Source organism: Dryobates pubescens, chromosome 3 (genome assembly GCF_014839835.1).
Source record: "Dryobates pubescens isolate bDryPub1 chromosome 3, bDryPub1.pri, whole genome shotgun sequence".
NCBI classification, from domain to species: Eukaryota; Metazoa; Chordata; class Aves; order Piciformes; family Picidae; genus Dryobates; species Dryobates pubescens.
In genome coordinates, this window is record NC_071614.1 from 33,901,730 (window position 1) to 33,918,735 (window position 17,006).

The 17,006-nt window shown below is 39.8% G+C and overlaps 1 protein-coding gene across 5 annotated transcripts in view; it reads left to right on the forward strand.

The window, feature by feature from the left end:
* DST (dystonin) overlaps positions 1–17,006 on the forward strand; it is a 289,395-nt gene that overhangs the window by 110,761 nt on the left and 161,628 nt on the right. For all 5 annotated transcript variants that reach the window (XM_054179938.1, XM_054179939.1, XM_054179940.1 and 2 more), the window contains one exon: positions 701–793. In XM_054179938.1, coding sequence (XP_054035913.1) covers positions 701–793 — 93 coding nt within the window. The remainder of the gene's footprint in view (positions 1–700; positions 794–17,006) is intronic.

Here is a 17,006-nt window from a genome sequence, read left to right on the forward strand (position 1 = left end):
TTTATCTGAGTCATCTTTAATTGCTAGGCTGTATGGATACATAATATTCGCAGTGAAATGTAATGAAATCTGAGAAAGAAAACAATTACTGGACTCTGGATGCAAGTCTATCGGAGTGGCAAAGTCTCAGCCTTTGTTTTAATCCTGTTATTCATGTTTATTGCACTGTGAATGAGTACAGCAGCAGAAGTGATAAGATTTGTTGTCATTACTAAGCCATTGATTATTTAAATGTGATCCTAAATTCCTGGTTTTATCAAGCCAGATTGTTCTGTTTTATCAGGCCAGTTCTCCTGCCGCTGAATTTTTGCTTTGGTGCAGGAGGGTGTGGGGAGGATGAAAGGCAATGGTAGCTTTCCAGGTCTCAGCTGCCCTGGGAGTGACAGAGCACTTACAAATCACCATATTTTTGTTATCCTTTCCCCTTCTATCATATCTTCCCCCTCTGACACAGACTGAGGTGAAGGGGACCTGAGGAGCATATCTGCTACAGTAGTGACAGCTGAGGAATCTTCTCAACTTGGCATGGGTGGGAGAAGGCAGTTCCTGGCAGTCTGCTTACAACCAGAATGTTATTCCTTTCTGCTCTTCAGAAAAAACACAGCGTAGGCTCAGGAAGGGAGTAATACATCCGTTGAGTTGTGCCTGTATGTATTTGTGGCTTATTTCATTTTGTCTGCACTTTTTTCCATGACTGCAGGTGAAACTGGTTAACATTAGAAATGATGACATAACGGATGGGAATCCCAAACTGACTTTGGGGTTGATATGGACCATAATTTTGCACTTTCAGGTAAGTCTAGTTGTGCTTGACAGTATGTTTTTGGTTAGATTCTTGTGTACAGCTATAATGAATGTGCCAGTGTAGACTGGACTCCATATAGGCTGTGCAAAAATACAGATTCTGTCTCTTCTCTAAGGTGTATTTTAAGGTTTTGATGTGTCTTATTTCATGATGTAAACTGGGTGTGAAGGTGGTGTCTGCTGATACTCTGTTTGTGAGAAAAAAATAGGTTGGATCTTGGACATCCCTAAAGACAACAGCTGATGGCTTCCTTCTGGTATTTGGACAAACTGGTCTTGTTTTATGCTGCAGACTTCTGATGAGTATCAAAATATACTAAAAAGTTTTAATTTTTTTTTTCTGGATTTGAACTTCTCTGCTGTTCAGAGAAGCCTTCAGCAAGCCCTATTCTCATCTCTTTCAGGCCGTCCCTAACACTTCAGCATTTGTTTGTAGCCTGAGCACTGGCCACATGGGTCACACTAGGTGGCACTCTGGTTGTTGGACACTGGTAGGATTGTGTACAGTATAATGCAGCCTTACAGTGTGTGGTGTTAGATTGCTCCTCAGAATGGGCCTTTCACAATGGCCTTGGCTGTAGATGATGTAATTCAGATGACAGATAATTCCCATTTAGTGACTGCAGCATTGTTAGTGCTAGACTCCTTGCTGTGCAGGCATTTTAAATGATCAGAAAATGACATGATCATATGGAAAAAGTGTGGTTCACTTAGAAATAGCCTGCACTGGATTTATGACTGGGAAAAAGATTCTTTAAAAAAGGCCAGAAGGCTTCTGGGATTTGCCTTTCTGCAAATCTTAAGACAGAACAGAAGATGTTCATGAATAGGGCCAGCATGGCCCTGGTCTGGTCTAAACAGGATGCATGACTTAGCCCAGGCCAGTGCACAGGGTAGAGGAGAAACCAGTAGCTGCCCACCAGCAGCAATGACTTGAAGTTCTCTGAGCTGCCCCCTGTCATGTCAGTCTTTGCTCCCACAGAGCAATGACCTGAAGTTCTCAGTTATACCGAGAATGAAGGCTTGGCTTAGATGTATTTAAGCACAACCCACAGAACAGGAAGGAATTGATTGTTGCTGTGTTTTACAAAATAAAGTTTACCATTAACTTAGTACTAGAAGCTGTTAGGGGAAATTGACTTACTTGATGTATGCTTTATCTTTCTGAACCTGATGCATAGGTTTCTGCAGGATTCAACTTAAGTAATTTTGCTATCTGAAGCACAAGACCTCTGACAGTTTTAGATACTTACAGAAAGTGAAGTTACTAGTTAGAGCCAGAAGAAAGGATGGTAAGGAAAAATTTTTCTATAAAGTTACAAGGATTTCCCCTGTAAGGTAGCCAGCTACCAGGGAAATACATAGAAGCATTTAAATTGTGGGTGAAACATGCTTCCCTCCCTCTGTCCTGACCCCCAGTATGTACCAACTAAATTTCTACCAATACAATTCAGTTTCAGGTCTTGGAGATCTGTCAGCTTTAATTCTTTTATAATAATACCTTTAAGAAATGAGTGTTCCAATAATTTTAAGAATTTATAGTTATTCTTGGGCTAACTGTTAAGCCTCATTAGTACACATGAAATAATTGGAGAACAATTTTTAAAAAATCTCTTTGCTATTAATGGCTGCAGCACTTAGAGTGAATGCAGAAAAGATGTGTAAGGTACTGTGGAAGACATTCACTGTGCTAATCTGTTTCACCTTGGTATTTGCTTGCATGCTTCTTCCTTTGTAGTAAGTTGGTGTCATCATCTGTTTGTAGCTTATTTGGGTTCAGAAGTATTGGGAAGTTCAGAAGATTGTGCCTACTTAAATGTCACACAACTTTTTGGCTACACTTTTGAGTGATTTTTGAGTGATTTTGAGTGAGGGAAAAATCTGGACAGAAAAGTCTAACATTAGCCTTTTGATAGCTTCCTGACAATAACTGTGCATGGAGTAATCCTGTAGATAAATTGTGAGGTTAAATTTGAAGTTATACTGTCAAAATTCAGGTGCTTATGGGGAGCTGTGCTTATATGCATTAAGTATCTATAATGTCCCTACAATCTAGTGATATGAGCCAGAGAGGTTTAATCTATATGTTTCGTATAGCCTAGAGAGCCAGCTTCTAGAGGTTTGCTTCATTTGACTAAATGTAAACCTCCGTGTTACGGGAGATGTATGAGACACCCTTGTGACTATGAGGAACATGACATAGGTCTAACAAGAAACTCACTATCATCTGCAGATACACTGCCAATACACTGCATTTTAAACGGTGGTAAATGTGTTTAGTAACAGATTTGAGGCCTGAAGGGTTTAAGTACAGTGGGTGTGGTTGCTGGAGCAATTCAGATTACTTGCAGTAGGTTCCTAGAGCACCTACTAAGCTATTTCATTATCCAGCATAGGTGCTCAGTGTTGTCTGAGATGGCACAGCATATCCAGCAACACATTTAGTGGGAAGCAAGTTTCCATGTGTCCTGTGGTGTGTCTGCTATCCCCAAGTAGATGTCCCAGAGAGTTTTAAGAGTCTCAAATGTTCAGATGGTCAGTTGAGTTGCTTCTGATGTCTCCAATTCAGGGTGTGAAACATTCACAGAATTGTCAGGGTTGGAAGGGACTGCAAGAATCATCCAACCACCTGCCATGGGCAGGGACACCCTCCACTAAATCAGGAGCCACATCCAGCCTGGCCCTAAAAATCTCCAGGGTTGGGGCTTCTACCACATCCCTGGGCAACCTGTTCCACTGTCTCACCACCCTTATGGCAAAGAACTTCCTGATGTCTAATCTAAATCTACCCTCCTGTAGCTTGGATGCATTCCCCCCAGTCCTATCACTACGCAACACCCTAAAAAGTCCCTTGCCAGCTTTCTTGTAGGCCCCCTTCAGATATTGGAAGGCCACAATAAGGTCTCCTTGGGGCCTTCTTTTCAAACTGAACACCACCAACTCGGCCTGTTCTCATAGGAAAGGAGCTCCAACCCTCTGATCGTCCTCATGGCCCTTCTCTGACCATGTTCCGTATCTGCTGACTGTCCTAACTAGATCTGCAGGGCTTCTGATTTGGTTTCCTAAAGACAGGGTGTGCACATGGACTTCTTTGAGACACTAGATCTATGAGGGACCCATGCTCTTCTAGACTTGCAGCTGGAGGCCAGCTGGGATATAGCAAAATACTTCTCTCTAGCAACCAGCACCAGAACAAGGGGACACAGTCTCAAGCTGCACCAGGGGAAGTTTAGGCTCGAGGTGAGGAGAAAGTTCTTCATGGAGAGAGACATTCGTCATTGGAATGGGCTGCCCAGGGAGGTGGTGGAGTCACCATCCCTGGAGGTGTTCAAGAGGGGATTGGATGTGGCACTTGGTGCCATGATCTGGTCATGAGGTCTATGGTGACAGGTTGGACTCGGTGATCTTTGAGGTCTCTTCCAACCTTGGTCATACTGTGATACTTTGGAGAGGTCAGGAAGCCCATGTTTAGGAAACTAAATCCACCCCACACTGAATTAAAGGGTTTCTTCAAGACCGAGCCAGCATGTAAACATGAGTATGTGGACACCTACATCTGAATTACCACTTACATTTTCCCTTCTTGGCAGAAGTAGTTAACTTCTCAGTGAGGATAAGGAGCTGTCTGCCCCTGCTCCACCATTTAAGTGTACTCTAATAGCACTGCAACATGGGTAGTCAAGATGCTGGAGATACTTTGGAGTTTTTTTGGCTGTTTTTGGTGGCTTCTTGTTTCCCTGAGTCATGGAACTTATCTGGAAGATAACAATTCCTCAAAATAGAAAATCCTTCTGAGTATTAGAATTAATTTAGGAATGATTTAGGCTAAATGCAAACCCATACAAATCTGCATAAACTATTTTGTGTCCCAATGGTAGTCTTTTGTTTGCCATGTCTTACTGTTAACCTCTTCTTTGTGATTAAGCAGCTCATAAAACAGATTGAATTGCAGAGAAGTGTTGGTCTAATATGTTATTCATGTTATACTTCTTAAGGATGTATGTGTCAGAAAAAGTATTTTGTTAAACTCTCCTCAAAACTTCCCAGCATTGGTGGATATCATGTATGTCTTTGATCATCTGGATCTTTAGCTTTAGGCAGCACTGAGCTTCTATTTAGATCTAATCACATATTTGAGACAAAGCCCCCGTTGTAGTCAAGTACTCACTATATTGTGATAGTTCTCATAAGCTTCAGTGGTAGCCTCTTTTGATGCTTGGGATATCATATTTCTTTAGCAAACAGGCTTTAGAACAAATTCCAGCTTCCCTTTCCTAAATCCCCAGTTTAATCCTATTTTCTCTGTCTCTTTTCTTTCTGAGACCAAAGTTATAACTTTATTGAGTTTCAGTTAGCTGAAAGTGATCAAATTTGTTTTAGTTACACTTTCACATACCATCTTCTCTTAACATGGAATATGATTTTGCATAGACTTTTGTAATATATTAAAAAAACCCCCATAACTGATATAAATTAAATTTGTCATTTCTTTTGGCCTTGATATTTTCTTTGGTCCAAGAGCATAAGTGACTATGCAGTTTCTTTTTGGTTCACAGAAAAACAAGTAAAAGCAGAAAGAATTGTTGGTAGGGAGGTATTAGCCTTTTCACACAGAATCAGCTGGTAAATACTGTTAAATTGGATATTTAATATCAAACTGACGTATTTATATATATTCTTGCCTATTTATTGAAAGAAAGGCACAAATACTACTAATAATCTGCAGAGATAAAACTGAAATACATTTATTGCTAGATAACATTTAGATATAGTTAAATTGTAGGAATAGCTACAGATACACAAGGTGCATTCGACTAAATTGACCTGACATATCACAGTATCACAGTATAACTAAGGTTGGAAGAGACCCCAAGGATCAAGTCCAACCTGTCACCACAGACTTCATGACTAGACCATGGCACCAAGTGCCATGTCCAGTCTCCTCTTGAACACCTCCAGGGACAGTGACTCCACCACCTCCCTGGGCAGCCCATTCCAATGACAAACGACTCACACAGTGAAGAACTTTTTCCTCACCCTGAGTCTAAACCTCCCCTGGCGCAACACAGTATCACAGTATAACGAAGGTTGGAAGAGACCTTGAGGATCATCGAGTCCAACCTGTCAATATGCAGCATTAAGCTGGGATTATTTGGAGCACTGATCTCGTAACCAGTGTTTCAGAACTGACTTTTGAGGTTTTGCTGCCTCTGTTTTTAAATTGTACTTCAGAGGCACCTGATCTGATTATTTTTTTTTTCCTTAAGAGTAGGTAATTCAGAGTTGAAGATACAGATGAAACATGTGTGAGATCCGAGACTTTCTAAATTACTGATTACATTACCAAATGCAGCTTGTCAGCTGTAAAATAACAATTGGTGTTTCTTCTGACCTGTCTTGAATTAGATTTGATTTGGCATGTTTATGACTGTGTGTCTCTGATTTGTCACAGCAGTTTTGAAATAACAGAGGATGTTTCAGGGATATTTTCTGTCTGGAAGAAGGTGGCATCATGCTAAATGGATGGAAACAGTTTAAAGGAAGTACATTAAAACTTGGTTAAATAGCCTAACATAATGATTAATAATAACATAATAATAATAATAACATAATGACTGGTAAAAAAAAAAATTCTCTCTACAACTACCTGAAGGGAGGTTGTAGACAGGCAGATGTTGGTCGCTTCTCCCAGGCAGCCAGCACCAGAACAAGAGGACACAGTCTCAGGCTGCGCCAGGGGAGGTTTAGGCTGGATGTTAGGAAGAAGTTCTATACAGAGAGAGTGATTGCCCATTGGAATGCGCTGCCTGGGGAGGTGGTGGAGTCGCCATCATTGGGGGTGTTCAGGAGGAGACTTGATCGGGTGTTTGGTACCGTGGTTTAGTTGTTTAGGTGGGTTGGATTGGTTGATAGGTTGGATGCGATGATCTTGAAGGTCTCTTCCAACCTCGTCTGTTCTATTCTATTCTATTCTATTCTATTCTATTCTATTCTATTCTATTCTATTCTATTCTATTCTATTCTATTCTCTCAGTGTCTTAATTTAAATATACACTTGCACTGCAAATTTAAATTTGTTGTATTTTTAAGCACATTCTTAACTCCTGTGAAGTTTGTGGAGGAAGAATAACATTAGCAGTGTACTTGTGGTCTATATTTAATATGGTTTTTATTAGTTAACATAGCATGGAAACTTGTAATTGTTCATTTAAATGCTTTATACTTTAACATTTTTTACTTAATTTCCATTTTATCAAGATAACCAGGAGTACATAATGTAGTAAAGGAGTACATATTGCAGTATTGTAATATTATTATATTATGATGTATTTAGCCATATATTATTTTTATCAGACATCATGTTAAACCAGAAGCTAGATCTGTGTGAAATGAAATCAGTCTTGGTCTGTTGCACTGCAAAGTCCTGAATCATCTTTTCTGATGAGAGAGGGGAAAGAGAGGTATATTTTCAGGCACAAAAGCCATTATGTGTACAAACACTGCAATGTCACTTACAAAGGCTTATTCTTCTTTTTTTTCTTTACCACCCCCCCCCCCCAATGTAGTTCTCTGTTAATTAATGGGTGTGTGTGGGGGTGTTAAATCAGGACCCAACTCAATCCCATTTCTCAGTTGTATTTGGAAGTGTATATCAGTGAGTGCTCTGGTTCTTGGCTGAGTGTCACTTTTCTAAGCTGACTACAATGCAGCTTTTCCAACTGTGAGTAAAGGGAGCAAATGTCCCAACCGCACCTGTATGTTAAGCATACTACAAATATAAATAGAAATCCATGCCACATAAGACTGTGGTCACAGAATAAGCATCTGCTTTGTGAAGAAGCATGTTAGCATTGTACCTGTACGTAGCTGGCTGTTTACCAGTGGTACAATTGTCCATCAGGTCAGTGTTACGGTATAAAATCATCTAAGCATTACTGTCAAATTTAACCCCAGTGCTCTGAGAGAAGTCAGCAATGAGCATTTGTATTCTTGGAAATCCTTTGGCAGCTGATCCTACTCATTTGCTGTATTATTCATTCTAGATCCCATCAGTAAACTGTCACAGAACGCTTCATTGGAACTGGCCCCTGGGGATAAAGTCTGTGGGTTTAATTATTGCCATTCTCTTTCAAATAAGCAAGGGAAACTCTATGGTAACACCTGATCATGCTTGGCAAATCATTCTGTAGTTCTTTCTCAGCATGAGAAACTATCCACAACTCTTCCTGCTGATGTGTGGCAGTTTTAGTAGGTTTTGCCTATCAGTAACAAATGAAGTGGAAGCTTAAAAAGATATTTTCTAATGCTGGTGATTAGACTCGTTTGCATTTTAGTAGTGTGCATTTCTACCTACTTTCAGGTAGTAGTGAGATACCACTGGGCTGTTATATACAGAGCTAGACAGAGATGCCTACAGCATAGGAGTGTGGGAGGAGGATTCAGCTCCATTTTTATAAACAGTAACTTTGCAGACAGTTTGCTGGGCAGACTGGCTGTTAGGATTTTTTTTGTCTTTATTTGCCAGAAAATTTAAATCTGCAGCAAAGCTCCAACTCCTGGTACACAACACCACTGCCCCTAAGCAAGCTATGTTTGTATAATAGTAATGAAGCAGCAGGTTATTTATAGCTGACAAATCAGTTTAAAATCACATCAGCTGCTGTGAAAACTCCACACAGAAATAAAAATTTGACCATCAGTAATCTGTCAGAGAAGTCTCTGATCCTTCACTTTATTCTCACCATCTGTGGATCTTTGGATATGTAATAAAAACATACCAAGTGCAAAACAAACCTGCTAACAAAATCCCTGCTATTTGCTGCGCTGCTTGCTTTTGAATTTGGAGTGTAGCTCACAGTTTCAAAGGTTGATGCATAGTTTTCTACTTTCATCTTGCTTGAGTTACTAAATGAAACAAGAAGTTAAAATACATGCAAGAATTCTCTGTTGCTCATAAATGCTATGTCATCTCTGTGAAAGGCCATCAGCATTACAGCTCAGTGCTGAAGCAGCGATGTTTATTTAAGAGGATTGGTGGCCAGAAATAAGCCACAGTGTCTAATCAGACACAGGCCCTGCCTGGGCACAGTGCCACAGCATTTATTGCGTGTGCATTTCTCATAAGCAAAATGGCTTCGTACTGAGGAGGGTGGACGTGCAGTCTGGAAGAAATTCCGGTGCAAGCGGCGGTTCCTAACTTTCTGAGGAAGATTGAAGTCTATGTAAATACACCGGAATGAATGAGGCTGTGCAGCTGTGAGTTACTGAAAGCCAAATGGGGAATGTCTGTGGATGTGTGAGGGCTGAAAAGGAGGAACAGTTTTTAGATCCTGCCAAAGCTCCCTTAAGTCCAGCTAAACATTCCCCTGGAAGAAAATATTTGAGAAGAAAAAGGAGTAAAAAATCAGCTGAGGAGGGATCAGCTTCAGTACAGGTTAAAGAAAATGATGAAAAAGGCGATCATGAAGTGGGAATTTCAGAAAACATTCAGATTCATCCCAAGAGTGTGAGATTGGCTGATTCTTTCCCCAGAAGAGTGTCAGCGACTGGTTATGCTCTGCCTGCGAGTACAAACCTTTTGGCTGATCTTGTTAAAGCAGAAGTTTTACTGGGTGAAAAAAAGAGTGATTCTCTTCATGGGGACAGTTTTTGTGGTGATAATCAGAGGCTCACCAAGTCTGATGAAGCAGAGACGTGGTTAAAGGAACATGACAGGAGTTCTGAGATACACTGTACACGGAAGAGGAAATACTTGGAGGATGGCAACCGGAGAGAATTAGCATTCCTGAAGAATTCTGGTGGTCTTTGTTATAGAAGAGCAGCCAGCTTGGATTCTGCTGTCCACATTTTAGGGACACAACCTGAAGAAACTGGGTTAAATGTAACTTCTTGCAGAATTGTTGAAGATGTCCCAGAAAGCACTAAATCTGAAAAGTTGCATCACTTTATTTCTGAAAAGAAGAGCGATTCATGGCTTGAACAAAAGAGATACTATTCTTCTGATGCTGTACTTTCCCAGTTGCCAAAAGAAAAGGCATTACTTAACATTCCACCAAACAGGAGCAAGGTAAATATTTTGGCACAATACGTTACATTTGAAAGTTAGTTAAGAGTAAGTACTGGAAGAGTATTTTTACAGTTTAAATAATCCCATCAATTTGCTCTATACAAAGCCTTTTACATGTTATGATAGTGAACTGGTCATAGGACAGAACCTGTTCCTTAGTCTTTTTCACAGTGTACATAATACCTCTGTACTTCAGGGGTGTTGCTGTTTCCTTGCGCTGTTTTGCTCTCTACAGTTTGATTTGTTTCCTAATTTAGGACAAGTATTGTAATGTTAAAATGGTTCTGGAAGGTGGATAGAATTTTAGAGTTAATTTCACATTCAATATCTGCAGTAAATTTTCTTACCAACTCTTGACAGCCTTGTAATATCTTTGGGTTTTGTATCAAGGAAAGGAATATTTTTAATTCTTTTCAGTTATGAACAACAGTAACTGAAGAAAGATAGAAATATGTAGGTAGCTTTAAATAGAAAAAGTGAAGATAAATCATCCTAATAATGGTCTATACTTCTTTTAAAAGATCTCCCAAATTGTCTATATGACCTATTAATATTCATTACTGAAATTCCATCTTCCTCTGAGGGTAGGATTATTTTCCTTTTACAAGAAACCAAAGTATGAGCTAAGTTGCAGAACAGTGTAAGGAAAGCAAGTTACTGTCTGGTGTTAGCCATGCATACCAATTCAGTCCATAGTCGCAGTTCTGTGCCACTCCTGTCCAGCACAACTGTAATCTGTAGGTGTGAGTCAAATACCAATACCAGGATCTGGTCCAAAATCAATTCCACTTGCTCAACAGGGACATCTGAATTTTGAGTTGAGTGAACAGAGGGAATGGGTGGAAGCCAAGGGTACTCTTTCCAGCAAAGATCTAACTACACTTCTGTTTATCTAATTCACTTGTGTAACAGGGATCAATTTATACTTTTTCTGAGCTTAGTGTTTAAATGCAGATAACACACCCAGTTGCAGCACACAGTACACACTAGTATAAATAGCCTCTGAATACACACACAGACCTTTGCCCTCTTAATCTCAGCTGGAATTTGGGAACAGCTTTGGTATGTTCTTTGATTTGAACAAAATGTCATTACTGAGTGAAAGAGGCTGAGGCCTTGTCTGTTCAGGCGAACATTGCTGAATCTTCCTGTATAATTAGAGTAATGCAGCTTCCAATATTGCTGCAGTTACTGCTCCATCCATATTCCAACAAGGCATGTATGCCTTGTTACCACAGGTGTAAGAGGCTGGGGAGGTGGAGGAGAATGACACTTCTGTTGAGCACCTCACCAACATAGTACTGATGTATATCAATAAAAAACTTCATAATGGTCTAAGTATGAAATCTACTGACACATCAGACTGCCCAACTTGCTGAAATGTCTGGTTTTGAGTTCAGTTCCCTTTCCTCAGCCAAGGTTCTGAGTATGAGTAATTTTAAGAGCACCTACCTTTGACCTGAAAACAAATCCAGGAAGACTAGATTTGAGGATCTAGCTGATTTTACAAAGCCATGATTTGATTATTTTTGAGAACTAAACAAGTATTTGCATATCTTGTATTTCAATGCAAAACAGTAAAGCTGTTATGTATGCAAATCCACAAAGTTCATGTTATCAACATGACCTAATAGATGTTTGCAGTTGCCAAGCTCAGTTTGTACCATTTTCTTTGCTGTAATTAAACAGACCAATAGCCTCCACTCATCTTGTCCGCTTATGCATGCTGTAATGTGCTCTCACCTTACATATGGCTGATATTTGAAAGTGTGCTCCTTTTCAGAGACAACACTAGAGGAGAGTTCTCTGTACAGATGGCTAGTATATGCTGTAAGAGGTACAACATTGTACCCTCTGAAATGACATAGACCCCAGTGCTAGAATTTCCTTCCTTTGAGTTTCCTTCTGTGACATCTTTTCTTATGTATGTAAAACAACTATGATTTTTTGTTCGTATATGTGCTATCACATTATCTTTGGTTTTCTAGTTGCAAAAGTCATGTAAGCAAGGGGTTCTGAAGCTTCATTCCTGAGTGCTCACTAATAGGTTTGAGAGAAAAATGTTTTACTTTCTGCTAGCACCTAATGTCTACAGCCCTAGTATCTCACACAGCAGAGTGACTTTCTCAAACAAGATGTGCTCTGATAGTGTTCTGTCTCAGGGGAGATGGCAGTCAAGAACTTGTGAAGACTGAAACAAGCTTCCTGCAAGAGCTTCCCTCATCAGTGATGTTTTGTCACAATGAAGGTAGAGCAGAAAATTCAAGCTTTAATTTCATCTTTGCAAGGGGTACTGCCACTGTGACATTTGATGTCTCCTGTGTTGAAACAAGCCATAGTTTTCATTCAGTATCAGCAAAAGATAACTACCAGCTGGTGTGACCACCAGGTTTTAGCAGTTGTCATCTTGTGTTGAAACCAATTACTTCTGTGGATCACATTGTTGATCATTATCATTGCTCTTCCAGTCTGATTTGTTGTACTGTTGTTTTCTTGTTTACATCCATAAACTAGAACTTAGAAAAACATCCAAAGTAATCTGCAACCAGCATCACTCATCCATGTCCGGTACTCTGCTGTTCTGGCAGCAAGTTCCTCTGCTGTTTTTTGCTTTGCATCTGCATTATGTTTGATACAACAGATTTCATAAGTCATCTGAAGTACTACTAATAATATGCAAGAATAGACCCATCTATTTGAGTTGGGTTAAAGGTGCAATATCACAATATACTTGCTTCTAAATAAGAAAATGTAGATTGTTTATAATCATCATACTCAGTGGAATGCTTCTGGGTAAGGAGTCATCTCTTTACAATTTTGTTTATTATTGCAAATAGTTGTAAGATAGCAAGACACCTTCCAACTATGTCTGCCATCATATAATCTTGTGTTATCTAGTAGTACAGTTAAGAGATGCAAAGATGCCAGCTGGTCTTCTGGAATGTGGTTTGCAGGGCAAAGGTGCAGAATTCAGGAGGTTTGCTTTATTGGCATAGTATTGTTTGCTTCCTTGTAACACTCACAAGAAGCAGGCACAATCCACCTTAAATGCTGATGAATTAAGGAGATCTGTAATCATTGATGGAACTAAGAACTAGGTTTGGAAAGGTTCTGGGCAGGTCATCTAGGCCATCTGTGTACCTGAAAGCAAGATGTCTTAATGAAGACTATTCTTTGCTGATCCTTGTTCTTGTCTGTCTGCCTTATTAGTGGATTCACATACTTCCAGTATTTTAGTGCTTATTTCTCTTTTGTATTTAAAAAGTGATTTTAGCTGGAAACATTTTTGTGCTCATTTTAAACTCATTAGTTCTTTTCCTGTTTTGGGGGGAGATGATTTATTCCATTCTTTTCAACAGCATTTTGTGTATTTGAAGACCATTGTCACATCTCCCCTCAGTTTTCCATACTTCAGATTAAATAATCCAAATGTTTCAGTCCTTCCCAACAGATAACATATTTTTAGAGCTTTCTCATTCTTGTTTTTCAGTCTGCTTCAACTGATCCAGTATTTTCTTGAAGGGTGTTGCCCAAAGCTGGACTTGCAGCTTCACAGAGCCTTGTGAGAGCTGAATAGGAGAATTTGAATTTATGGCCAAATGGAAACTCACAAAGTCCAACTGTAACGTCAGGGGAGATGACTTTTTGTGATCACATGCAAGTTCAAATTCCATTCGTATAACTCTACTTCCCTCAAGGTGCTGTCAGCAGTCCTTTTCAAACATAACACATAACTAACTAATTGGCTTAGGTGGAAAATAGCATTTCAAAATCTCTCCAAATTCATGTATTCCTTTTTCTCTTATTCCTGTATGTTCTTCAGACTTTCCTGATTTAGGGCTAGGTGACATCAGAATGTGGTTCATTACACATACATCTCTAGTCCATTATATACTTCTATGCAGTTAAGTATGTTATGTGAAGTTTAGACTTCTTTCAAAACATACGGGATAAAATGGAACCGGAGGGAACATTTCTTACTATCTATATCTGTCTGTTCTGTTTGCACTGTAAAAAATGAGCCACAGAAATCCAGCATCACAGTTGATCTCTTTTGAAAGTTTGCTCTGCTCTTTGGACTCAAACCCACATCACTGAAATGAGTGCAAGCAAACAGCTTGGGGCTTTCTGCTGTATGTATATTTTATATTATGTGGTGCAGAGGGAACTTACCAGGCAGAGAAAAATCTCTTTCAGTAGCTGGAGTGAACTAGTTCTCCCGGTTACAAACAAGAAATAGTTAGTGCCAGTTAGGACTTTGATCCTGAAATAGAAGGGCAGTGCGAAGAATTGTCTCTGTCACTTTTTCTTGCATAACTTGTAGTTCTCAGACTTTGAGATAATCCAGAGATCTGTATCTTGTAGCAAACAACTGTTCTAACTCAGGCAAACACACTTGGTTCCATGCTTTAAGGAGGGAATGTGCTCTAGTAACAATTTATAGCAGGTAAATGATAGACTCGTGGTTGACACAAACCCTATGCTTTGAGGGACAGAACAGTAAAAGATCTTAACCTATTTTTAGGTCTAGTATTCCTAATTTAGTAGTCTCCTTTTTCTTTCCTATGGCAAATGATGTTGGAGATATTCATGATAATGTATAGCTGGTAGATGAGTGTGTACTGTCCTTATGGGATTATCAAAGTTAAAATGTGGTCTTCCTCTCTGACCTCCTATTTTGTGAGGGGTATTTCACGTGTTCAGTAATTCCAAGTTAGTATGAATTTTTTTCAAAAGGGAGCTCATATTTTTTAAGTGTAATAAAATGCAGCTCATGCTTTTGATTGATGCATTTTTATCCTTTTAAAATATGGATTCAGTGTTTATGAAAAAGTCCAAAATCTTAACCTTGAAATCTGAAATACTTTATCTTGAAAACAGACATGCTGTTTCAAGCCTCAGGCTAATGTTAATGTTCCTTAACCTGTACTAAAATGGTCTGCCTCCCTGAGTGAAAAGCAATTTCAGTTTTTAAACCCAGCCTGGTCTATTCCTTTTTCTTCAGATGGCCAACTAGGGTGCTGAATGCTGCTTGGAAGATTTTTTTTGATTGAAAACCCATCGATCTTGGGGTAATGAGCTACCTTAGCCACTTAAACATTGGATTGCAAGCTTGCCTAATGGTCACTTCCAGAATAAAAAGTATTTCCCCCTGCGTTTGTGTCCATAGCTAGAAGTGTTAGTTGTATGTAACAACAGATACAAGTATGACCTTCAGAAGTTGCCTTGATATCTAAAGTCACTTCTTGCCAGAGGAATCTAGTGTGCCCTGAAATATGCTGTGATTGCACTCTCTGCAGTCTGAAATGTACATAACCATCCCTGATCATTTAACCGTGAAGGAGGCTAGAGGTTTGGACTGGGCAGTAAGGAATGGCCATTAGCAAATTGCACTGTTAACTTGTTCAGTGAATATATTTTAAACTGTGGTACTGAAGGATTACACACAGAGGACTTTCTGAAAATTATAGGGAAAAAAATTACAGGTTTGTTTGTTGATTTGTTAGTTTGGGGTTTTTTTTGTGCGGTAGGTTTTTGTTTTGTTTTATTTTGCTTTTCTTACACGTCTGGCATTTCGGATGACATAATCTCTTTCAGAAGCGTTGTTCAGATAAGTGCTAGATGGTTGACTTAATTTATACATAGAATAAACCAGGTTGGAAGAGACCTTCAAGATCATCGCGTCCAACCCATCAACCAATCCAACACCACCTAAACAACTAACCCATGGCACCAAGCACCCCATCAAGTCTTTTGAAAACCTCCAATGATGGCGACTCCACCACCTCCCCAGGCAGCCCATTCCAATGTGCAATCACTCTTTCTGTATAGAACTTTTTCCTAACATCTAGCCTGAACCTCCCCTGGCGCAGCCTGAGACTGTGTCCTCTTGTTCTGGTACTGGCTGCCTGGGAGAAGAGACCAACATCCGTCTGTCTACAACCTCCCTTCAGGTAGTTGTAGAGAGTAATAAGGTCACCCCTGAGTCTCCTCTTCTCCAGGCTAAGCAACCCCAGCTCCCTCAGCCTCTCCTCATAGGGCTTGTGTTCCAAACCCCTCACCAACTTTGTTGCTCTTCTCTGGACTCGTTCTAGCAAGTCAACATCCTTCCTAAAATATTGCGATCTGGCTGTTCTGTGATGAATAGAAGCTAAAGCTACTGAAACAATATCTAGTTTGCTTTCTTGCTTTGAAATCCTGAAGAATAAAGATGACCAACAGAAAGGAAGTCTTAGACTGTGGAGGAGTTCCCTAGATTTTACAGGAAAAATTTTGGAGAAATTGTAAGTTGATCTTTTGTCAGGTTGGGTTCCCTGTTGCCTTCACTTAGTAAGATTCATACTGTCTGTATTTTGTGTGATTTCACATGGTGAATGTGCAGGATTTTGATACCCAGAAGTTTATAAACAATTGCAGCTGCATGTATGCAATGTCTTAAAGAAAAAAGGAATTTTAATTGTTTTTCCCCTCTTTTGATTTTTCTTAAAAACACACAGTGTTGAAACTGGAGATAATAGGATGCAGAACATGCTATCAGCCCTTCAGTGGTATTGTTGAGCTAGTTGAATGGTTAAAACTACTTTGCTTTCTCACATCAGTGCTTGTATCCTTCCCTGACTTAGAGCCAGCAGATATCATGGCCTATGATAAGCATTTGACACAACTTGGTGGTTTTTGGATACTTGCACAGAAGATAATGCACATTAATTTGTGCCCTGCATTTAGGGCTGTAAGTGCTTATCGTCTCCTGAACATGTGAAAGGTGGTTAACCAGAAGTAGCAGAGACCACTGCAGCAGCCCTGACATCTCCACATCTCTTCCTCTGCTTCATAGTGCTTTCCACCACCTGTGCTAGGCGTTGACATAGCAGCATCTGTAGGAAAGCTTTGTCTCTTGTTCCTGGCACTGTTTTGCATAGCTTTAATGGGAGAAACCCCCATAATTTTCAGCCTGGTCTGTCTAAATTATCCCAGGAATAGCTCAGACAGAAGATAACTTTGCATGCAGAGATCTCAAGGCCAGGAGGCGTTGTTATGACCGTTCCATCTGACCTAGTGAATGTAGCTCCCTGGTTTACACTAGAACAACATCGCTGAAACTATCATAGCTCAGAGTTACTTCCTCTGCAGCTCA